The 24898-nt window shown below is 39.7% G+C and overlaps 1 protein-coding gene across 2 annotated transcripts in view; it reads right to left on the bottom strand.

Moving 5' to 3' along the window:
- Positions 1–24898, bottom strand: part of TMEM167A (transmembrane protein 167A) — a 132663-nt gene that overhangs the window by 25738 nt on the left and 82027 nt on the right. For both annotated transcript variants that reach the window (XM_053701469.1, XM_053701468.1), the window contains exon 2: positions 8297–8406. In XM_053701469.1, coding sequence (XP_053557444.1) covers positions 8297–8406 — 110 coding nt within the window. The remainder of the gene's footprint in view (positions 1–8296; positions 8407–24898) is intronic.

Here is a 24898-nt window from a genome sequence, read left to right on the forward strand (position 1 = left end):
CAGAACTCTGGACAGCACTTTTTTATTGGTGGATGAATTTATCCACCAATCAGCAAGGACAACCCAGGTTGTTCACCAAAAATGGGCCGGCATCTAAACTTACATTCTTGCATTTCAAATAAAGCTACCAAGAGAATGAAGAAAATTTGATAATAGGAGTAAATTAGAAAGTTGCTTAAAATTTCATGCTCTATCTGAATCACGAAAACATAATTTATGCTTACCTGATAAATTCCTTTCTTCTGTTGTGTGATCAGTCCACGGGTCATCATTACTTCTGGGATACAACTCCTCCCCAACAGGAAATGCAAGAGGATTCACCCAGCAGAGCTGCATATAGCTCCTCCCCTCTACGTCACTCCCAGTCATTCGACCAAGAATCAACGAGAAAGGAGAAACCAAGGGTGAAGTGGTGACTGGAGTATAATTTAAAAGATATTTACCTGCCTTAAAAAACAGGGCGGGCCGTGGACTGATCACACAACAGAAGAAAGGAATTTATCAGGTAAGCATAAATTATGTTTTCTTCTGTTATGTGTGATCAGTCCACGGGTCATCATTACTTCTGGGATACCAATACCAAAGCAAAAGTACACGGATGACGGGAGGGATAGGCAGGCTCATTATACAGAAGGAACCACTGCCTGAAGAACCTTTCTCCCAAAAATAGCCTCCGAAGAAGCAAAAGTGTCAAATTTGTAAAATTTGGAAAAAGTATGAAGCGAAGACCAAGTTGCAGCCTTGCAAATCTGTTCAACAGAGGCCTCATTCTTAAAGGCCCAAGTGGAAGCCACAGCTCTAGTAGAATGAGCTGTAATTCTTTCAGGAGGCTGCTGTCCAGCAGTCTCATAGGCTAAACGAATTATGCTACGAAGCCAGAAGGAGAGAGAGGTAGCCGAAGCCTTATGACCTCTCCTCTGACCAGAGTACACGACAAACAGGGAAGACGTTTGTCGAAAATCCTTAGTTGCCTGCAAGTAGAACTTGAGGGCACGAACTACATCCAGATTGTGTAGAAGACGTTCCTTCTTTGAAGAAGGATTCGGGCACAGGGAAGGCACCACGATCTCTTGATTGATGTTCCTGTTAGTGACTACCTTAGGTAAGAACCCAGGTTTTGTACGCAGAACTACCTTATCTGAATGAAAAATCAAATAAGGAGAATCACAATGTAAAGCTGATAACTCAGAGACTCTCCGAGCCGAAGAAATAGCCATTAAAAATAACACTTTCCAAGATAATAACTTTATATCAATGGAATGAAGGGGTTCAAACGGAACTCCTTGTAGAACGTTAAGAACAAGGTTTAAACTCCATGGCGGAGCAACAGTTTTAAACACAGGCTTGATCCTAGCTAAAGCCTGACAAAAGGCCTGGACGTCTGGATTTTCTGACAGACGCCTGTGTAACAAGATGGACAGAGCTGAGATCTGTCCCTTTAATGAGCTAGCCGATAAACCCTTTTCTAAACCTTCTTGTAGAAAGGACAATATCCTAGGAATCCTAACCTTACTCCAGGAGTAACCTTTGGATTCGCACCAGTATAGGTATTTACGCCATATCTTATGGTAAATCCTTCTGGTAACAGGCTTCCTAGCCTGTATCAGGGTATCAATAACCGACTCAGAAAAACCACGTTTTGATAAAATCAAGCGTTCAATTTCCAAGCAGTCAGCTTCAGAGAAGTTAGATTTTGATGTTTGAATGGACCCTGTATCAGAAGGTCCTGTCTTAGAGGTAGAGACCAAGGCGGACAGGATGACATGTCCACTAGATCTGCATACCAAGTCCTGCGTGGCCATGCAGGCGCTATTAGAATCACTGATGCTCTCTCCTGTTTGATTTTGGCAATCAATCGAGGAAGCAGCGGGAAGGGTGGAAACACATAAGCCATCCCGAAGTTCCAAGGTGCTGTCAAAGCATCTATCAGAACCGCTCCCGGATCCCTGGATCTGGACCCGTAGCGAGGAAGTTTGGCGTTCTGGCGAGACGCCATGAGATCTATCTCTGGTTTGCCCCAACGTCGAAGTATTTGGGCAAAGACCTCCGGATGAAGTTCCCACTCCCCCGGATGAAAAGTCTGGCGACTCAAGAAATCCGCCTCCCAGTTCTCCACTCCCGGGATGTGGATTGCTGACAGGTGGCAAGAGTGAGACTCTGCCCAGCGAATTATCTTTGATACTTCCATCATTGCTAGGGAGCTTCTTGTCCCTCCTTGATGGTTGATGTAAGCTACAGTCGTGATGTTGTCCGACTGAAACCTGATGAACCCCCGAGTTTTTAACTGGGGCCAAGCCAGAAGGGCATGGAGAACTGCTCTCAATTCCAGAATGTTTATTGGCAGGAGACTTTCCTCCTGATTCCATTGTCCCTGAGCCTTCAGAGAATTCCAGACAGCGCCCCAACCTAGTAGGCTGGCGTCTGTTGTTACAATTGTCCAGTCCGGCCTGCTGAATGGCATCCCCCTGGACAGATGTGGCCGAGAAGCCACCATAGAAGAGAGTTTCTGGTCTCTTGATCCAGATTCAGAGTAGGGGACAAGTCTGAGTAATCCCCATTCCACTGACTCAGCATGCACAATTGCAGCGGTCTGAGATGTAGACGTGCAAAGGGTACTATGTCCATTGCTGCTACCATTAAGCCGATCACCTCCATGCATTGAGCTACTGACGGGAGTTGAATGGAATGAAGGACACGGCATGCATTTAGAAGCTTTGTTAATCTGTCTTCTATCAGATAAATCTTCATTTCTACAGAATCTATAAGAGTCCCCAAGAATGGAACTCTTGTGAGAGGAAAGAGAGAACTCTTCTTTTCGTTCACTTTCCATCCATGCGACCTTAGAAATGCCAGAACTAACTCTGTATGAGACTTGGCAGTTTGAAAGCTTGAAGCTTGTATCAGAATGTCGTCTAGGTACGGAGCTACCGAAATTCCTCGCGGTCTTAGTACCGCCAGAAGGGCACCCAGAACCTTTGTGAAGATTCTTGGAGCCGTAGCCAATCCGAATGGAAGAGCTACAAACTGGTAATGCCTGTCTAAGAAGGCAAACCTTAGATACCGGTAATGATCTTTGTGAATCGGTATGTGAAGGTAAGCATCCTTTAAATCCACTGTGGTCATGTACTGACCCTTTTGGATCATGGGTAAGATTGTCCGAATAGTTTCCATTTTGAACGATGGAACTCTTAGGAATTTGTTTAGGATCTTTAAATCCAAGATTGGCCTGAAAGTTCCCTCTTTTTTGGGAACCACAAACAGGTTTGAGTAAAACCCTTGTCCTTGTTCCGACCGCGGAACCGGATGGATCACTCCCATTAATAACAGATCTTGTACACAGCGTAGAAACGCTTCTTTATTTATCTGGTTTGTTGACAACCTTGACAGATGAAATCTCCCTCTTGGGGGAGAGAATTTGAAGTCTAGAAGGTATCCCTGAGATATGATCTCTAGCGCCCAGGGATCCTGAACATCTCTTGCCCAAGCCTGGGCGAAGAGAGAGAGTCTGCCCCCCCCTAGATCCGGTCCCGGATCGGGGGCCCTCGGTTCATGCTGTCTTTGGGGCAGCAGCAGGTTTCCTGGCCTGCTTGCCCTTGTTCCAGGACTGGTTAGGTTTCCAGCCTTGTCTGTAACGAGCAACAGCTCCTTCCTGTTTTGGTGCAGTGGAAGTTGGTGCTGCTCCTGCTTTGAAATTCCGAAAGGGACGAAAATTAGACTGTCTAGCCTTAGCTTTGGCTTTGTCTTGAGGCAGGGCGTGGCCCTTACCTCCTGTAATGTCAGCGATAATTTCTTTCAAACCGGGCCCAAATAAAGTTTGCCCCTTGAAAGGTATATTAAGTAATTTGGACTTAGAAGTTACATCAGCTGACCAGGATTTTAGCCACAGCGCCCTACGTGCCTGAATGGCGAATCCTGAGTTCTTAGCCGTAAGTTTGGTTAAATGTACTACGGCCTCCGAAATGAATGAATTAGCTAGTTTAAGGACTCTAAGCCTGTCCGTAATGTCGTCCAGCGTAGCTGAACTAAGGTTCTCTTCCAGAGACTCAATCCAAAATGCTGCCGCAGCCGTAATCGGCGCGATGCATGCAAGGGGTTGCAATATAAAACCTTGTTGAACAAACATTTTCTTAAGGTAACCCTCTAATTTTTTATCCATTGGATCTGAAAAAGCACAGCTATCCTCCACCGGGATAGTGGTACGCTTAGCTAAAGTAGAAACTGCTCCCTCCACCTTAGGGACCGTTTGCCATAAGTCCCGTGTGGTGGCGTCTATTGGAAACATCTTTCTAAATATTGGAGGGGGTGAGAACGGCACACCGGGTCTATCCCACTCCTTAGTAACAATTTCAGTTAGTCTCTTAGGTATAGGAAAAACGTCAGTACTCGCCGGTACCGCAAAGTATTTATCCAACCTACACAATTTCTCTGGTATTGCAACAGTGTTACAATCATTAAGAGCCGCTAAAACCTCCCCTAGTAATACACGGAGGTTCTCCAATTTAAATTTAAAATTTGAAATATCTGAATCCAATCTGTTTGGATCAGAACCGTCACCCACAGAATGAAGCTCTCCGTCCTCATGCTCTGCAAGCTGTGACGCAGTATCAGACATGGCCCTAGTATTATCAGCGCACTCTGTTCTCACCCCAGAGTGATCACGCTTGCCTCTTAGTTCTGGTAATTTAGCCAAAACTTCAGTCATAACAGTAGCCATATCTTGTAATGTTATCTGTAATGGCCGCCCAGATGTACTAGGCGCCACAATATCACGCACCTCCCGGGCGGGAGATGCAGGTACTGACACGTGAGGCGAGTTAGTCGGCATAACTCTCCCCTCGCTGTTTGGTGAAATTTGTTCAATTTGTACAGATTGGCTTTTATTTAAAGTAGCATCAATACAGTTAGTACATAAATTTCTATTGGGCTCCACCTTGGCATTGGAACAAATGACACAGGTATCTTCCTCTGAATCAGACATGTTTAACACACTAGCAATAAACTTGCAACTTGGTTACAATCTTATTTAAGAAAAACGTACTGTGCCTCAAAGAAGCACTAAACGATTAAATGACAGTTGAAATAATGAACTGAAAAACAGTTATAGCATCAATCCTTAAAAACAACACAACTTTTAGCAAAGGTTTGTTCCCATTAGTAAAGTAACAATAATTAAATTTGAAACATAAAAATTACAGAGCAACGTTTTTAATCACAGTCAATATATAAGTCTCACAGCTCTGCTGAGAGAATCTACCTCCCTCCAAAGAAGTTTGAAGACCCCTGAGTTCTGTTAGAGATGAACCGGATCATGCAGGAAATACAAGAGTAACTGACTGGAAATTTTTGATGCGTAGCAAAGAGCGCCAAAAACGGCCCCTCCCCCTCACACACAGCAGTGAGAGAGAAACGAAACTGTCACAATTAAAACAAGCAACTGCCAAGTGGAAAAATAATGCCCAAACATTTATTCACTCAGTACCTCAGAAAATGCAAACGATTCTACATTCCAGCAAAAACGTTTAACATAATAAATACCTATTAAAAGGTTTAATGTACTTTTAACAGAGTAATTCCGGTGAAATACCATCCCCAGAATACTGAAGTGTAGAGTATACATACATGTCATTATAACGGTATGGCAGGATTTTCTCATCAATTCCATTCAGAAAATAAAAACTGCTACATACCTCAATGCAGATTCATCTGCCCGCTGTCCCCTGATCTGAAGCTTTTACCTCCCTCAGATGGCCGAGAAACAGCAATATGATCTTAACTACTCCGGTTAAAATCATAGTAAAAACTCTGGTAGATTCTTCTTCAAACTCTGCCAGAGAGGCAATAACACGCTCCGGTGCTATTGTAAAATAACAAACTTTTGATTGAAGTTATAAAAACTAAGTATAATCACCATAGTCCTCTCACACATCCTATCTAGTCGTTGGGTGCAAGAGAATGACTGGGAGTGACGTAGAGGGGAGGAGCTATATGCAGCTCTGCTGGGTGAATCCTCTTGCATTTCCTGTTGGGGAGGAGTTGTATCCCAGAAGTAATGATGACCCGTGGACTGATCACACATAACAGAAGAAAGAAAAAATTTGGGTTCAGTGTCCCTTTAACTGTGTTAGCTGTGACTGTTGTTTAAGCCACATATCAAGCACATAGCGATAGTTAAAATAAATATTATAGACTAGGCGATAAGCCTGTCCAGAGGGCAGTCTATTAAAAAACAAACAAAAAAAAACCTACAAACCTCAAAGCACAAATTGCACAATATAAAAAATGTAAAATTACAGAAAAAATAAACAAAGCTAGACAAAATAAAAAATGTAAACCTAAACCAATAGCTCTATAAAAAATCCCCCCAAAAATAAAAACACCCCTAATCTAATACTAAACTACCAATAGCCCTTAAAAGGGCTGTTGTAGGGCATTGCCCCAAGTTAAACAGCTATTTTACCTAAAAAATGACCAATTACCCCCTAACAGTGAAACCCCCACCCACCAAAATAAAAAAACTTAACACTAAAAAAAAAAAAACTAAAATAAAAAATTAAACCTAATCCCTATGAAAATAAAAAAGCCCCCCCCCCCAAAATTTTTTTTTTTAAAAAAACACACCCTGATCTAATACTAAACTACCAATATGGCTTTTTGTAGGGCATTGCCCCAAGTTAAAAAGCTCATTTGCATTAGAAAAATTACAAGTCCCCTCCTAACAGTAAACCCCCACCCACCAAACCCCCCAAAATAAAAATAAAATAAAAAGGGCATTCAGCTCTTTTACTGCCCAAAAAACCCTAATCTAAAAAAAAAGCCACCCCAAAAAAGACTAAGACAAATCCCCAAATAGGTACTCACCGTTCCAAAAGTCTGGCGGTTGCATGTTTTTTTTTTTTTTAAGGCTTTCGGTTTGCCTACGCTGCGTCCAGCTGGTTTCTGAAAATGGCAGGGTGGTGAAAGAATCCACCTTCAGTGGATTCTTTCACCACTCTGCCATTTTCGGAATCCACCTGGATGCAGTTTGGATGCAGTTAAACTACCAATATGGCTTTTTGTAGGGCATTGCCCCAAGTTAAAAAGCTCTTTTGCATTAGAAAAATTCCAAGTCCCCTCCTAACAGTAAACCCCCACCCACGAAACCCCCCAAAATAAAAAAAACCTAAAAAAGGGCATTCAGCTCTTTTACTGCCCAAAAAACCCTAATCTAAAAAAAAAGCCACCCCAAAGAAGACTAAGACTAATCCCCAAATAGGTACTCACCGTTCCAAAAGTCTGGCGGTTGCATGTTTTGTTTTTTTAAGGCTTTCGGTTTGCCTACGCTGCGTCCAGCTGGTTTCTGAAAATGGCAGGGTGGTGAAAGAATCCACCTTCAGTGGATTCTTTCACCACTCTGCCATTTTCGGAATCCACCTGGATGCAGTTTGGCTGTGCGCGCAGCCAACATTCTTTTGGCTGCCTCTCGCAGCCAACATTTCTTTGAGCATGCGTGCGTATCTGGCACGACGGACGCATTACAAACACGATTATAGTATAGATTATCAGTTGTTTCTAGAAGTATAATCATGCCGTTGGGATAATCTATCAGTTAGAGTTATGCCCCTAAGAGCGGCCGCTATATACGACTGGTAAGTATAGTGAGTACAAGTGCTCAGTTCGTTCCGTATTGCATATATATTAATACACTTTTACTTAAATAAAAGGAGCGCCCATATGCTCTATTAGAACCTCTGACGCGTTTCACCCCTCTGGACAGAGATTATCTTCATATATTTTAAATATGAAAATAAAAGCCAACAAATTTAATTTAAAAAGGACATTAAACATATCTTGCCTTTCGGTAAAAATTGTGGGCGTTCATGTTCACCCATGAGACCCAAAATAAGTTTCTGTAACCACCAAGTGCTGCAAATCAAGCAGCCAATTTAGATAGCTTACATCATTAAGAAAATCTAGGTTACAGATTGCTTTTTTTTTGCCCACTTTAGGGATAAAACACAGTTTGTACACAAACACAAGAGGTGTTAAATGGCCCTTTTAAAATATGTAATACTAAACTTTGATATGTTTTTTTAATATAAAAGATGGATGTGTTTATTAATGGTAATGTGATAGTATTTAACTCCAGCTGAAAAGTATCTCAAAATATTTCTAAAATAATCCCTTAGATATTACGGATAATTTTGAAAAGACAAAAAGGGTTACAGTTTAAAACTGAATAAAATCAATCCATAGGTTTGTTGTTTTCATCATCATCTTATACTGTTATGCTTTGTATTGTTTACATTTTATGACTTACCCAGTTTTATTTTTGTCCAGTAGATTGGGAAACAGAGCTCTGATGTAAGCACATGTGCATATTAGCAGAAGAATAACCGTTAACAAACTCTGAAAATTAAAGATGGCAGACTGAAAGGGAAAACAAACAGAAAAACATAAATAAGAATTGAATTCACTTTAAAGCACACACAATATATATATATATATATATATATATATATATATATATTTGTATCTACCTATATACATCAATATATCTATTTCTACACATGTAAACGTTTAAAAAGAATTTATATATAAAAAAAAATAATAATAATATAATTTATATACACATATATTGTGCGATTCATTAGTAAAAATACCAGTCTTTGTTTATTTAGAATTATGTGGCTCCTATGGACTTATAACGGATTTGTTGAACTATAATGTTGAAATTATACAAGCCCACACCAGTCTACAAGAGAATTTTAATTGAATGTAGGACCCATTTTGGTACCATGGAACTGGCACTCAATGTTTGTCAAGCTCTTTTCTCCAGTTATTATGGTAGAGGCTGAGAGTGTATGAGAGACCCAGTAAGTCAGAAGTGGTTAAGTTTAAGGTAGATATTGAGAAATTAGGTATATCTTTGCATTGTTTGCTGCACAAATTATCATTAATTTCATTATGATGAATGATAACTTATTCACATAAGAGCATTACACCTCTCTCATCTGCAGTCTATAATATATTTTTAAGGTGTTGGTTAACACTCTAGAAGAGTGGTTCTTTGTCACAACACATATTCAGTCCCTATTCACAATAATTTGAATGCAATTGTTATTTCTATGTCATCTAACCTGCCCAATGGCTATGCTCATAAATGTTGCAAAGTATATTTGTATAAATGGGGGGTAAAATATCTCAATGGATAAGCATTTCAGTTTTAGATTTGGCACATTGCCTAAACTTAGGATTACTTTATATTTACTATTCATCAGACCTAAACTTGTATAACAGCTGGAAATTATTTCTGCTCACATGAAAGTCTGCATACTGTGTGCATCCTGGTCCATTAACTGCCAGAACTTGAAGGGCTTAATGTGATTTTTTTTTAAAGGGAGATAAAAATGCAAAAAAATAAATAAAAATGTATTAATAATAAAATTCTCTAACAATGTGTTTAATTATGCGTTTTAACCCTTACACGGGGGATTAAATAAAGTTTCATATGCACTACTGGGAGCTAGCTTCTAGATATGTACATTATTTCAGCATTTATGAGTGAAAATCAATGCCCAAAATGATCAAATGACAAGAGGCATGTGTTTATTGCCACTAACCATCAGTTAGTGCCCAGAAGTGCATTACTGCTCCTGAGCCTACCTAGACATGCTTTTCAACTAAGGGTATCAAAAGAACAAACTGAATTTGATAACAAGAGAAAAGTCTCTTAAAATTGCACAAAAGTTACATTTTGACTTTCACATTCCTTTAATGTGGTCAGATAGCAATATTAAAAAGGAATTTATATTGCTTGGAATAAAAAAAAAAAAAAAAAAAAAGAGTGTGCAATGGCTGCAAGAGGATATTAAGATTCCTGATCAGACTGATTCACGGTAAGAACACAGATCACTTTCATTCGACTTTGTTTGACCTCACACGTACACCACTGGAAGCTAGAAATTGAATTTAACCATTTGATATGCTTTAAACACAAAACATTAGGTTTGCCTCTGGCAACATTCAGAAGGTTGTCAATGCAACTGATACCATGGCTGTTATCAGAAACATCTCTTCTGGGCATAACCTTGAGACTCCTTAGGTTATACAAAACACATTTCTGCTTTACCTCTGGATGCCTACGCAGAAGCAGGTCATCTATAAAAACTAAACGAATTGATGACTTCCAGAAAATGCTAACAAGAACACGGGATTTCCTGACATATTTAATCCAGATAGATTAATTAAAAGGACCCTGGAAACATTAAAGAAGGTTTGCAGTGGATGGTGCCATTTAACATACAATTAAAAAAAGCTGAAATATAGTAAGACCACAGGAAGAACTAAAATATTTAGCTTCCACCTATAAAAAATAAATAAAAAATGGACTAAATCTAAATAAAAAGTGGTGCCATCTGAAATAAATTAAAAAAAGATGAGTGTTCAATTATATATCTGTAATCTTGGAATAACAGGGAAGCATAGGAACAAAACCATGCAAACAAAAACTCAGGAGCATACATTGCGTTGATGAATAAATGCCACAAATGGCTCTCTGAGCAGGATCGGTTATTGAATGAATGTACCCAGTGCAGTAAAAGGGGTCACTGACATGGTAATTTTTACAAGAATCTTTTTTTTTTTTTTTGAAGAGAGTATTTTCATTTAGGTGCATTTTAAATGAGAAATATGTCCATTTAAAAAGGAAATTATTTTTTTTAAATGTATGCAATGGAACTTATTCACTGCATTGTAAAATAAATGTTTTAAAACCATTGAACGAAGCGCAGCCTCTTTTCAGCGGTGTGAGAGTGGAAGCTTTGTGTGTGAGCATTCTCCAACATACATTTTCATGCAAGCCCTCATTGAAATCTATTAACTGAGGGAAATTATGCACTTGAGACGACACGATTAGTGTAGAGCACAGAAATTTTTTTTTATAAAATGTAAGTGGTATGGAATATTAAAGGGACACGGAACCCAATTTTTTTCTTTCATGATTTAGATAGAGCATGCAATTTTAAGCAACTTTCTAATTTACTCCTATTATCATTTTTTTCTTCATTCTCTTGGTATCTTTATTTGAAAAGCAAGAATGTAAGTTTATAAGCCGGTCCATTTTTTGGTTTACAACCTGGGTTGCACTTGCTGATTGGTGGCTAAAGACACCCACTAATAAACAAATGCTGTCCAGTGTTGTGAAACAAAAATTGGCTGGCTCCTTAGCTTAGATGCCTTCTTTTTCAAATAAAGATAGCAAGAGAATAAAGAAAAATAGGAGTAAATTAGAAAGCTGCTTAAAATTGCCTGCTCTATCTGAATCATGAAAGAAAAAAATTGGGTTTAGTATCCCTTTAAGTTTAACATCCCAATATATAATTCAATAGTTTTTCAAACAATATTTCATAAGCATGTCAAAAATTAAACAAAAGCATAAACAAAACACAACAATACAAAAACACATAATTCATGTAAGAACCTACCTGATAAATTCATTTATTTCATATTGGCAATGAGCTAGTGACGTATGGAATATACAATCCTACTAGGAGGGGCAAAGTTTCCCAACCCTCAAAATGCATATAAATACACCCCTCACCACACCCACAATTCAGTTTTAGGAATAGCCAAGTAGTAGGGTGATAAAGAAAATGAGTAAAAAGCATAAAAAAAAAGGAATCTGGAAATAATTGTGCTTTATACAAAAAACATAGCCACCATAAAAAGGGTGGGTCTCAAGGACTCTTGCCAATATGAAAGAAATGAATTTATCAGGTAAGATCTTACATAAATTATGTTTTCTTTCATGTAATTGGCAAGAGTCCATGAGCTAGTGACATATGGGATAGTAATACCCATGATGTGGAACTCCACAGAAGAGGCACTAGAGAGGGAGGGATAAAAATAATAACAGCCATTTTCCACTGAAAAAAAAAATTCACAACCCAAAATATAAAAGTTTATTCTCAAACGAAAAGAAAAAACTTAAACATAAGCAGAGGAATCAAACTGAAACAGCTGCCTGTTTTCTACCAAAAACTGCTTCCGAAGAAGCAAATACATCAAAACGGTAGAATTTAGTAAATGTATGCAAAGAAGACCAAGTTGCTGCTTTGCAAATCTGATCAACTGAAGCTTCATTCTTAAAAGCCCACAAAGTGGAGACTGATCTAGTAGAATGAGCTGTAATTCTCTGAGGCGGGGCCTGACCCGACTCCAAATAAGCCTGATGAATCAAAAGCTTTAACCAAGATGCCAAGGAAATGGCAGAAACCTTCTAACCTTTCCTAGAACCAGAAAAGACAACAAATAGACAAGAAGTCTTCCTGAAATCATTAGTAGCTCCAACATATTTCAAAGCTCTTACAACATCCAAAGAATGTAAGGATCTCTCCAAAGAATTCTTAGGATTAGGACACAAAGAAGGAACAACAACTTCTCTATTAATGTGGTTAGAATTCACAACCTTAGGTAAAAATTTAAATAAAGTCCGCAAAACTGCCTTATCCTGATAGAAAATCAGAAAAGGAGATTCACAAAAAAAAAAAAAGAGTAGATAATTTGAAAACTCTTCTAGCAGAAGAGATTGCCAAAAGGAACAACACTTTCCAAGAAAGTAGTTTAATGTCCAAAGAATGCATAGGCTCAAATGGAGGAGCCTGTAATGCCTTCAAAACCAAATTAAGACTCCAAGGAGGAGAGATTGATTTAATGACAGGCTTGATACGATCCAAAGCCTGTACAAAACAGTGAATATCAGGAAGCTTAGCAATCTTTCTGTGAAATAAAACAGAAAGAGCAGAGATGTGTCCCTTCAAGGAACTTGCAGACAAACCTTTATCCAAACCATCCTGAAGAAACTGTAAAATTCTAGGAATTCTAAAAGAATGCCAGGAGAATTTATGAGAAGAACACCATGAAATATAAGTCTTCCAAACTCTATAATAAATCTTCCTAGAAACAGATTTACGAGCCTGTAACATAGTATTAATCACTAAGACTAACCACTAGGCATTCAATTTCCATACCTTCAAATTTAATGATTTGAGATCCTGATGGAAAAAAGGGACCTTGAGACAGAAGGTCTGGTCTTAAAGGAAGTGGTCAAGGTTGGCTACTGGACATACGAACAAGATCCGCATACCAAAATCTGTGAGGCCATGTTGGAGCTACCAGCAACACAAACGATTGTTCCATGATGATCTTGGAGTTAACTCTTGGAAGAAGAACTAGAGGCGGGAAGATATAAGCAGGTTGGTAACACCAAGGAACTGCTAACGCATCCACCGCCTCCAACTGAGGATCCCTGGACTTGGACAGGTACCTGGGAAGTTTCTTGTTTAGATGGGAAGCCATCAGATCTATTTCTGGAAGACACCACATCTGAACAATCTGAGAAAACGCATCTGGATGGAGTGACCACTCCCCTGGATGTAAGTCTGACGGCTGAGATAATCCGCTTCCCAATTGTCTACACCTGGGATATGAACTGCAGAAATTAGACAGGAGCTGGATTCTGCCCAAGAAAGTATCCAAGATACTTCTTTCATAGCTTGTGGACTGTGAGTCCCACCCTGATGATTGACATATGCCACCGTTGTGATATTGTCCGTCTGAAAACAAATGAACGGTTCTCTCTTCAACAGAGGCCAAGCCTGAAGAGCCCTGAAAATAGAACGGAGTTCTAAAATATTGATTGGTAACCTCGCCTCTTGAGATTTCCAAACCCCTTGTGCTGTCAGAGATCCCCAGACAGCTCCCCAACCTGAAAGACTCACATCTGTTGTGACCACAGTCCAGGTTGGACGAACAAAAGAGGCCCCTTGAACTATACAATTGTGATCTAACCACCAAGTCAGAGAGAGTCGAACATTGGGATTTAAGGATATTAATTGTGATATCTTTGGTATAATCCCTGCACCATTGATTCATTATACAAAGCTGGAGAGGTCTCATATGAAAACGAGCAAAGGGGATCGCGTCCGATGCTGCAGTCATGAGACCTAAAACTTTCATGCACATAGCTACTGAAGGGAATGGATTAAGACTGAAGGTTTCAACAAGCTGAAACAATTTTATTCGTCTCTTGTCTGTTAGAGACAGAGTCATGGACACTGAATCTATCTGGAAACCTAAAAAGGTGACCCTTGTCTGAGGAATCAAGGAACATTTTGGTAAATTGATCCTCCAACAATGTCTTTGAAGAAACAACACTAGTTGATTTGTGTGAGATTCTGCAGAATGTAAAGACTGAGCTAGTACCAAGATATCGTCCAAATAAGGAAACACTGCAATACCCCGTTCTCTGATTACAGAGAGTAGGGACAGAGAACTTTTGAAAAGATTCTTGGAGCAGTCGCTATGCCAAATGGAAGAGCGACAAATTGGTACTGCTTGTCTAGAAAGGAGAATCTCAGAAACTGATAGTGGTCTGGATGAATTGGAATATGAAGATATGCATCCTGTAAGTCTATCGTGGACATATAATGCCTTTGCTGAACAAAAGGCAGAATAGTCCTTATAGTAACCATTTTGAAAGTTGGCACTCTTACAAAACGATTTAAAATTTTCAGATCCAGAACTGGCCTGAATGAATTTTTTGAGACAATTAATAGATTTGAATAAAACCCCAGACCCTGTTCCTGAAACGGAACTGGTATGACTACCCCTCAAAGCTCCAGGTCTGAAAAACACTTCAGAAAAGCCTGAGCCTTTACTGGATTTGCTGGGATGCGTGAGAGAAAAAAAATCTTCTCACAGGAGAGGAGGTCTTACTCTGAATTAGAGCTGGAATGAGGGCCGCACATTCATGCAGACTTGGGGGCTGGCTTTGGTTTCTAAAATGGCTTGGATTTACTCCAACTTGAAGAAGGTTTCCAATTGGAACCAGATTCTTTGGGGGAAGGATTGGGTTTCTGTTCCTTATTTTGTCGAAAAGAACGAAAACGGTTAGAAGCTTTAGATTTACCCTTAGGTCTTTTATCGTGAGGCAAAAAAACTCCCTTCCCCCAGTGACAGTTTACCCCCAGTGACAGTTTAAATAATTGAATCCAACTGAGAACCAAATAAATTATTACCTTGGAAAGAAAGAGATAGTAATCTAGACTTATATACCATGTCAGCATTCCAATATTTGAGCTACAAAGCTCTTCTAGCTAAAATAGCTAAAGACATAGATTTAACATTAATTTTGATATAAAAAAAATGGCATCAAGAGGCAGAGCGTAGCTGTTCATGTGAATGGCTGCACCTTAGTGATGCTCCGTAGCAGTTTCACTGTCATTAGCCCCTAAAACGCTTTAAACACATGCCAACAAGCAGTGCAACTAGCTGTGGCAATCCGGCAGAGACTTAAGCAAGATGCGCTGAGATTCGAGCGCAGTACACCGCATATTTTACATTTTTGCGTGTAAGTCCGGACGCCATCTTTGATTGAGGCCTGTGTTCCCGGATCCTCCGACAAGCTGCAGTTTAGCAACGAAGTGAAGGGGTGAGTCGATTGGCTTTTAGCCCCGGAGCGATTTGGAGAAAGAGAGGCCACTTCAGTCGCACAACATGAGGATAAGGTGAGCCGTTGATGCAGACAAGAATGAGCTGCAAACTTTTGCACTACCCCACCATGACTGCACGACACACTGCATGGCACAAATAATCAAGTCGCTCTTAAATGGGTCACATATATGTCTTCTCAGACTCTAGTTACACAATGCCTAATTAACAGAATAAAATGACGAGTCCTGAGGCTTTACTTAACTTATCCTATGCCTGACCGCTGGTACAGAATCCCTGCCTCATGTGATTCCAGACAACAAAACAATTCAAAAACACAGGGCTCTGATTCAGCAACTTCTTAACTGTGGAAATTACAAATAGGCACCTAGAAAGAATATTACATTAAAGTTACAGAGCAGACAGGTCCCTTCTGCCAGGACTTAAGCAACAAGTTACAGTAAGCAATTCCTGCTGTCCGAGGTTGGGGACTTCTCATACAGAGCATACAAGGCACAGGGGCTATAGGTTCATGTTATTCCCTATCTGTGGCAATTTCCTAGACATACTAGGCCTCTTCTACGCATATGGCAGCTAGGAAATCTAATAGATCAGGCAAGAAACAGACATCCTTCAGCTCCTTTTTTGCCCAACAAGACCAGGATCTATACCAGTCACACGGTGATAAGCAACCTCTGATCATGGCGACCCCTACTCCTATACAGCTCCCCCAGGCCTCGATAGATCAGTTGTCACAAATCCAAACTACCATAGCTGCACTCCCATCCAAATGAGATATTGCAGACCTTAAATCTTTTATTAAATCTGAGATATAAAATATACGAAAAGATTTAAACGAAATGGGCTCCAGGATTGAGTGTCTAGAGGAGGGGCAGGAACATCTAGAGGCCATAGTCAGTAATAATAATCAGCACTTAAACTGTCAAGACTCTGTAATTCAAGATCTACAATTAAAAGTAGAGGACCTTGACAATAGAAACAGACGCAGCAATCTGAGGATTAGGGGAGTACCAGAGGAAATCTCTCAAGAGAATATTGTCACATACTTACTCTAACTATTTAAACAACTTGACCCTTCATTGGAACTGTCAGCAATGTCTCTGGAAAGCCCGAAACCTCAGCCCACAAGCCCCCCCAGGGACATAATCACAAAGTTTGCCTTTTTCCCACATAAAGAGGCGATACGGAAACAAGCAAGATCCCAGGGCAACATAACTTTTCAAGACCATAACCTGCAAATTTTTCAAGATCTGTGCCCAACCACAATCGAGAAACGCAGCTCACTTAGATTTAATCACCACAGTCTTACAGGAGAATAAGATGAGATATAGATGGGGATTCCCATTCAGCCTCTTAGTCCAAAAAGATGGTCAGCCTCTTAGTCCAAAAAGATGGGAAAACCCTAGTTTATAAATCTTCAAAAGATCTGGATGGACTCTCCAAAAGCCTGTGTCTAACATTACAACAGCACAGCCTCAGAGATGCTCTGCACGTGGCCCTGATTCAGGGGACGGTGAGGACCGTCGTGGATCTACATGGACTCTGGTTTCAAGCAAAAAAAAAAAAAAGAGCGGAGGTCCCTTATGACCATGAAGAATTATCGTCTTTAACTAGTGATGGACATATTCCTAAGCAGTCAATACCCTGACGTATCTCCATTAGTGCGAAGGTCGTATGTATATGTACTAAACAGTTAAATCTGAATGTTTATGCAAAAGTCATTTATGTGAACAATACCTAAGCTCTGTTTGGTGTACACACCGGATAGGGTTACAGACTTTATCTAGTACAATACGATTAGCTTTTTGTACACAGACAACAGCAACATACCTCTAGAATGTATATAATAATGCCTTAAGTTGTCATTAGCTCTTGTTTGCTCCATTAGTGCAAAGGTCGTATGTATATGTACTAAGCAGTTAAATCTGAATGTTTCTGCAAAAGTCATTTATGTGAACAATACCTATGCTCTGTTTAGTGTACACATTAGACAGGGTTACAGACTTTATCTAGTACAATACGGTTAGCTTTTTGTACACAGACAACAGCAATATAACTCTAGAACGTATATAATAATGTCTTAAGCTGTCATTAGCTTGTTTGCCTTATTTGATTGGTTTTAATGGGGTCAAGTTGAATAGGCCCTGGGGTCACCGAAACCGCTGAGTACCCCAGAGCTATAATTTTAGGGGTTAAACTAGAGTCATATAGACTGTTATATGGTTTAATATTGTTATCAGCTGTTTGTGTTTACGATTTCCCCTTATACATGCGGTTTTGGGCTAAAGTTCTTAGATGCCACAAGCCAAGAATCTATGCACATATTATATGTTTTGTTCTGTTTGTCAGGAAATTTATTTAAATGGGCAATGACGGGGAGAATGCTTCCTCGCCTTAGTCACTACTGTCAATACTAATGTTTTTGTTACAAGTAAAAACAGAATTTATGTTTACCTGATAAATTACTTTCTCCAACGGTGTGTCCGGTCCACGGCGTCATCCTTACTTGTGGGATATTCTCTTCCCCAACAGGAAATGGCAAAGAGCCCAGCAAAGCTGGTCACATGATCCCTCCTAGGCTCCGCCTACCCCAGTCATTCGACCGACGTTAAGGAGGAATATTTGCATAGGAGAAACCATATGATACCGTGGTGACTGTAGTTAAAGAAAACAAATTATCAGACCTGATTAAAAAACCAGGGCGGGCCGTGGACCGGACACACCGTTGGAGAAAGTAATTTATCAGGTAAACATAAATTCTGTTTTCTCCAACATAGGTGTGTCCGGTCCACGGCGTCATCCTTACTTGTGGGAACCAATACCAAAGCTTTAGGACACGGATGAAGGGAGGGAGCAAATCAGGTCACCTAAATGGAAGGCACCACGGCTTGCAAAACCTTTCTCCCAAAAATAGCCTCAGAAGAAGCAAAAGTATCAAACTTGTAAAATTTGGTAAAAGTGTGCAGTGAAGACCAAGTCGCTGCCCTACATATCTGATCAACAGAAGCCTCGTTCTTGAAGGCCCATGTGGAAGCCACAGCCCTAGTGGAATGAGCTGTGATTCTTTCAGGAGGCTGCCGTCCGGCAGTCACATAAGCCAATCTGATGATGCTTTTAATCCAAAAAGAGAGAGAGGTAGAAGTTGCTTTTTGACCTCTCCTTTTACCAGAATAAACAACAAACAAGGAAGATGTTTGTCTAAAATCCTTTGTAGCATCTAAATAGAATTTTAGAGCGCGAACAACATCCAAATTGTGCAACAAACGTTCCTTCTTCGAAACTGGTTTCGGACACAAAGAAGGTACGACTATCTCCTGGTTAATGTTTTTGTTAGAAACAACTTTTGATTGAATAAAAAAACTACAGTTAAACACTAAAAAACTCTAAGCCATCTCCGTGGAGATGTTGCCTGTACAACGGCAAAGAGAATGACTGGGGTAGGCGGAGCCTAGGAGGGATCATGTGACCAGCTTTGCTGGGCTCTTTGCCATTTCCTGTTGGGGAAGAGAATATCCCACAAGTAAGGATGACGCCGTGGACCGGACACACCTATGTTGGAGAAATGTTATTTTTCTATCCTCTTTCCTTTTCTTCCCGCTGCTGACCTTGTTCACACACTCTACAATGTTTTATTATTCTGCCATCATAATATAGCTGTTTTATATCCAGGTGTTCTAACTATACCCCTCACCAACTTACTCACCAATGGCTAACACACCACAAACTACAAAACCACTAGATTCCATCCGGATTCAAAAGATCAATGCCAAAGGCCTTAATATTCCTTCCAAAAGATCACAAGCTCTTAGAGATTTCTATAGAAATAAAACAGACATAAGTTTTATCCAAGAAACCCACTTTATTAAAGGTAGAGAACCCCTTACCTTTAATATTAAATTTGGCGCTTGCTACTATTCCTCTCACCCTAAAGCTAAGAAACAGGGAGTGGGGATCCTAATCAGGAAAAACGTACCATTCACAGCAATTAAGACATTTAGAGATAGAGAGGGCAGATACATTATACTAATAGGATTGTTATACGGACGCCCCGTCACTTTGGTATCTCTGTATGCTCCGAATGCTAAACAGTCACGTTTCATTAAAATCGTGACTGACCTTATCTTAGAACACCAGAAAGGTGTATTAATAATCGGAGGTGACCTAAATTTACCACTGAATCCTAGATTGGACTGCTCAAATGCAAGTTCATAGATACCGGAATCACAAATTACCCGCACTAACAATTACCTTAAAAAACTATGTGTACACCACCTGTGGAGGGTATCTAACCCTGAGAAAAGCGATTACACGTTCTACTCGTACCCCCATAAACTCTACACTAGGATCGATTACATACTCACAGATGTAACAGGTCTATCACTGTTTCATTCCTCACAGATTGCCCCGCTGACTTGGTCAGACCACGCATCAGTAATAGGAACACTAACATGACCAACCAAACCTATATTTGGAGAATGGAAGATTACTTTCTACTAGACCCATCAGTAGGGCAGCAAATATCACAATTAATCACAGAATATTTTACCAATAACATATCCCCTGAAATTTCCCCCTTCAATGTCTGGGAAGCCCATAAATGCGTGATACGAGGAGAACGTATGGGTATTAAGGCAGCTACTCTTAAGAAGAAGCGTGTTTACTTAGCATCCTTACTATCCAACATAGAAGCTTTAGAGAAAAACCATAAAAAATCCCCATCTGATCACACATTGCTTTTATCATTACAAGCTGAACGAGAAAAATTATCCTCACACTACAATAAAGAACACAAAAGACAATCACTAAGATTGAAACAAACACATTACGAAGGGAGGAATAAAGCTGGCCGGTCCCTTGCACGATACCTCAAACAAAAAGCACACAAATCCTATATTTTGCGCATAAAAGATGATAAGAACATAGAACACTTCTCATCTAAAGCAATTTTGAACACTTTTAGGAACTTCTACCAAAAACTATACAACCTAAATGACAATTCTAAATCAAATCCTTCAGATCAGATGATAAAAACCAATGCCATTAACACATATTTGTCTTCACTTCATCTCACACATATATCTCCCCTTCAAAAAGACCAATTGGAAGAACCTGTATCAGCAACGGAAATTAAATTAGTACTAAAGGATCTCCCGAATGGCAAGGCTCCTGGTCCTGATGGATTTAGCAATAAGTACTACAAACTGTTCCAGGAGGAATTGGTGCCACAGCTTACCCAATTTTTCCGTCACATTGATGAAGCTAAAATATTATCTCCAAGAGCCCTAGAAGCTCATATTATACTATTACCAAAGCCAAATAAATCATTGGATCACCCTTCGCATTATAGACCAATTTCCCTATTAAACTCTGACATAAAAATGTACGCAAAAGTCTTAGCAAACCGGGTGAACTGCCTCTTATCAGATATAATCCATCAGGACCAGGTGGGGTTTATCCCAAAACGTGAATCCAAAGACAACACGGTCAGGGCCTTAAATCTCATCTACTTTGCACAACATAAGAACATCCCGGCAGTTTTACTGTCCATAGATGCAGAGAAGGCCTTTGACCGTGTTGATTGGGAATTTCTGCGCCTTACTCTGACACATATGGGTCTTGGCCCTAAAATGTTAGATAGAAAATTTTCCCTATGCTCAAACCCTAATGCTAAACTGTTAATTAATGGGACCCTTTCTAAACCCTTTTCTATCTCAAACGGTACCCGACAGGGCTGTCTGCTGTCCCCTCTCTTATTCGCCTGTTTTATCGAAACCATTGCAACCAAAATTAGACAAAATCCCTAGATCACTGGACTGAAGATTGACAAACAAGACTTTGTCTTGTCCCTTTTTGCAGACGACATACTGATCTCATTAACTAACCCAGAAACATCTACCCCCCCCCATTATAAGAATTCGAACTATTTAACTCACTTTCCAACTTTAAAATAAACTCAGCAAAATCTGAGGTGCTTAACATTAATCTAGATAGTAACAGGTTACAGGCAGTTAAAAAGATAACCCCTTTTACTTGGTGCAGAAGATCACTACATTATCTAGGAATAGAGTTGGCAGCCTCGACAGAAGTAATTTTTGAGGAAAATTTCGGTCTGATCAAAAAACATATTAGGGACCTTTCATCATGGCTATCAAAAAAATTAACATGGTCCGGTAGAATAAACGTCATTAAAATGAACATTTTTCCCAGGTTACTATATGTTCTCCAAGCACTCCCAATTCCCTTACCAAAAAAACATAATTTATGTAAGAACTTACCTGATAAATTCATTTCTTTCATATTAACAAGAGTCCATGAGCTAGTGACGTATGGGATATACATTCCTACCAGGAGGGGCAAAGTTTCCCAAACCTTAAAATGCCTATAAATACACCCCTCACCACACCCACAAATCAGTTTAACGAATAGCCAAGAAGTGGGGTGATAAGAAAAAAGTGCGAAGCATATAAAATAAGGAATTGGAATAATTGTGCTTTATACAAAAAAATCATAACCACCCCAAAAAAAGGGTGGGCCTCATGGACTCTTGTTAATATGAAAGAAATGAATTTATCAGGTAAGTTCTTACATAAATTATGTTTTCTTTCATGTAATTAACAAGAGTCCATGAGCTAGTGACGTATGGGATAATGACTACCCAAGATGTGGATCTTTCCACACAAGAGTCACTAGAGAGGGAGGGATAAAATAAAGACAGCCAATTCCTGCTGAAAATAATCCACACCCAAAATAAAGTTTAATGAAAAACCTAAGCAGAAGATTCAAACTGAAACCGCTGCCTGAAGAACTTTTCTACCAAAAATTGCTTCAGAAGAAGAAAATACATCAAAATGGTAGAATTTAGTAAAAGTATGCAAAGAGGACCAAGTTGCTGCTTTGCAGATCTGGTCAACCGAAGCTTCATTCCTAAACGCCCAGGAAGTAGATACTGACCTAGTAGAATGAGCTGTAATTCTCTGAGGCGGAATTTTACCCGACTCAACATAGGCAAGATGAATTAAAGATTTCAACCAAGATGCCAAAGAAATGGCAGAAGCTTTCTGGCCTTTCCTAGAACCGGAAAAGATAACAAATAGACTAGAAGTCTTACAGAAAGATTTCGTAGCTTCAACATAATATTTCAAAGCTCTAACAACATCCAAAGAATGCAACGATTTCTCCTTAGAATTCTTAGGATTAGGACATAATGAAGGAACCACAATTTCTCTACTAATGTTGTTGGAATTCACAACTTAGGTAAAAATTCAAAAGAAGTTCGCAACACCGCCTTATCCTGATGAAAAATCAGAAAAGGAGACTCACACGAAAGAGCAGATAATTCAGAAACTCTTCTAGCAGAAGAGATGGCCAAAAGGAACAAAACTTTCCAAGAAAGTAATTTAATGTCCAATGAATGCATAGGTTCAAACGGAGGAGCTTGAAGAGCTCCCAGAACCAAATTCAAACTCCAAGGAGGAGAAATTGACTTAATGACAGGTTTTATACGAACCAAAGCTTGTACAAAACAATGAATATCAGGAAGAATAGCAATCTTTCTGTGAAAAAGAACAGAAAGAGCAGAGATTTGTCCTTTCAAAGAACTTGCGGACAAACCCTTATCCAAACCATCCTGAAGAAATTGTAAAATTCTCGGTATTCTAAAAGAATGCCAAGAAAAATGATGAGAAAGACACCAAGAAATATAAGTCTTCCAGACTCTATAATATATCTCTCTGGATATAGATGTACAAGCCTGTAACATAGTATTAATCACAGAGTCAGAGAAACCTCTTTGACCAAGAACCAAGCGTTCAATCTCCATACCTTTAAATTTAAGGATTTCAGATCCTGATGGAAAAAAGGACCTTGAGACAAAAGGTCTGGTCTTAACGGAAGAGTCCACGGTTGGCAAGAGGCCATCCGGACAAGATCTGCATACCAAAACCTGTGAGGCCATGCCGGAGCTACCAGCAGAACAAACGAGCATTCCTTCAGAATCTTGGAGATTACTCTTGGAAGAAGAACTAGAGGCGGAAAGATATAGGCAGGATGATACTTCCAAGGAAGTGAAAATGCATCCACTGCCTCCGCCTGAGGATCCCGGGATCTGGACAGATACCTGGGAAGTTTCTTGTTTAGATGAGAAGCCATCAGAACTATTTCTGGAAGTTCCCACATTTGAACAATCTGAAGAAATACCTCTGGGTGAAGAGACCATTCGCCCGGATGCAACGTTTGGCGACTGAGATAATCCGCTTTCCAATTGTCCATACCTGGGATATAAACCGCAGAGATTAGACAGGAGCTGGATTCCGCCCAAACCAAAATTCGAGATACTTCTTTCATAGCCAGAGGACTGTGAGTCCCTCCTTGATGATTGATGTATGCCACAGTTGTGACAATGTCTTATCTGAAAACAATGAACAACTCTCTCTTCAGAAGAGGCCAAGACTGAAGAGCTCTGAAAATTGCACGGGGTTCCAAAATATTGATCGGAAATCTCACCTCCTGAGATTCCCAAACCCCTTGTGCCGTCAGATACCCCCACACAGCTCCCCAACCTGTAAGACTCGTATCTGTTGAGATTATAGTCCAGGTCGGAAGAACAAAGAAGCCCCCTGAACTAAACGATGGTGATCTGTCCACCATGTCAGAGAGTGTCGTAAAATCGGTTTAAAGATATTAATTGAGTTATCTTTGAGTAATCCCTGCACCATTGGTTCAGCATACAGAGCTGAAGAGGTCGCATGTGAAAACGAGCAAAGGAGATCGCATCTGATGCGGCAGTCCTAAGATCCAACATTTCCATGCATAAGGCTACCAAAGGGAATGATTGTGACTGAAGGTTTTGACAAGCTGATATCAATGATAAACTTCTCTTGTCTGACAAGGACAGAGTCATAGACACTGAATTTATCTAGAAACCTAAAAAGGTTACCCTTGTCTGAGGAATCAATAAACTGATTGGTAAATTGATCCTCCAACCATGAACTTGAAGAAACAACACAAGTCGATTCGTATGAGATTCTTCGAAAATGAGAAGACTGAGCAAGTACCAAGATATCGTCCAAATAAGGAAATACCAAAACCCTATTCTCTGATTACAGAAAGAAGGGCACCGAGAACCTTTGAAAAAAATTCTTGGAACTGAGGCTAGACCAAATAGTAGAGCCACAAAACTGGTAATGCTTGTCTAAAAAGAGAATCTCAGACACTAAAAGTGATCTGGATGAATCGGAATATGCAGATACACATCCTGTAAATCTATTGTAGACATATAATGCCCTTGCTAAACAAAAGGCAGGATAGACCTACAGTAACCATCTTGAATGTTGGTATCCTAACATAACGATTCAATAATGATAGATCCATAACTGGTCTGAAGGAATTGACCTTCTTTGGTACAATGAAG

The sequence above is a fragment of the Bombina bombina genome, chromosome 2 (genome assembly GCF_027579735.1).
Source record: "Bombina bombina isolate aBomBom1 chromosome 2, aBomBom1.pri, whole genome shotgun sequence".
Lineage (NCBI taxonomy): Eukaryota > Metazoa > Chordata > Amphibia > Anura > Bombinatoridae > Bombina > Bombina bombina.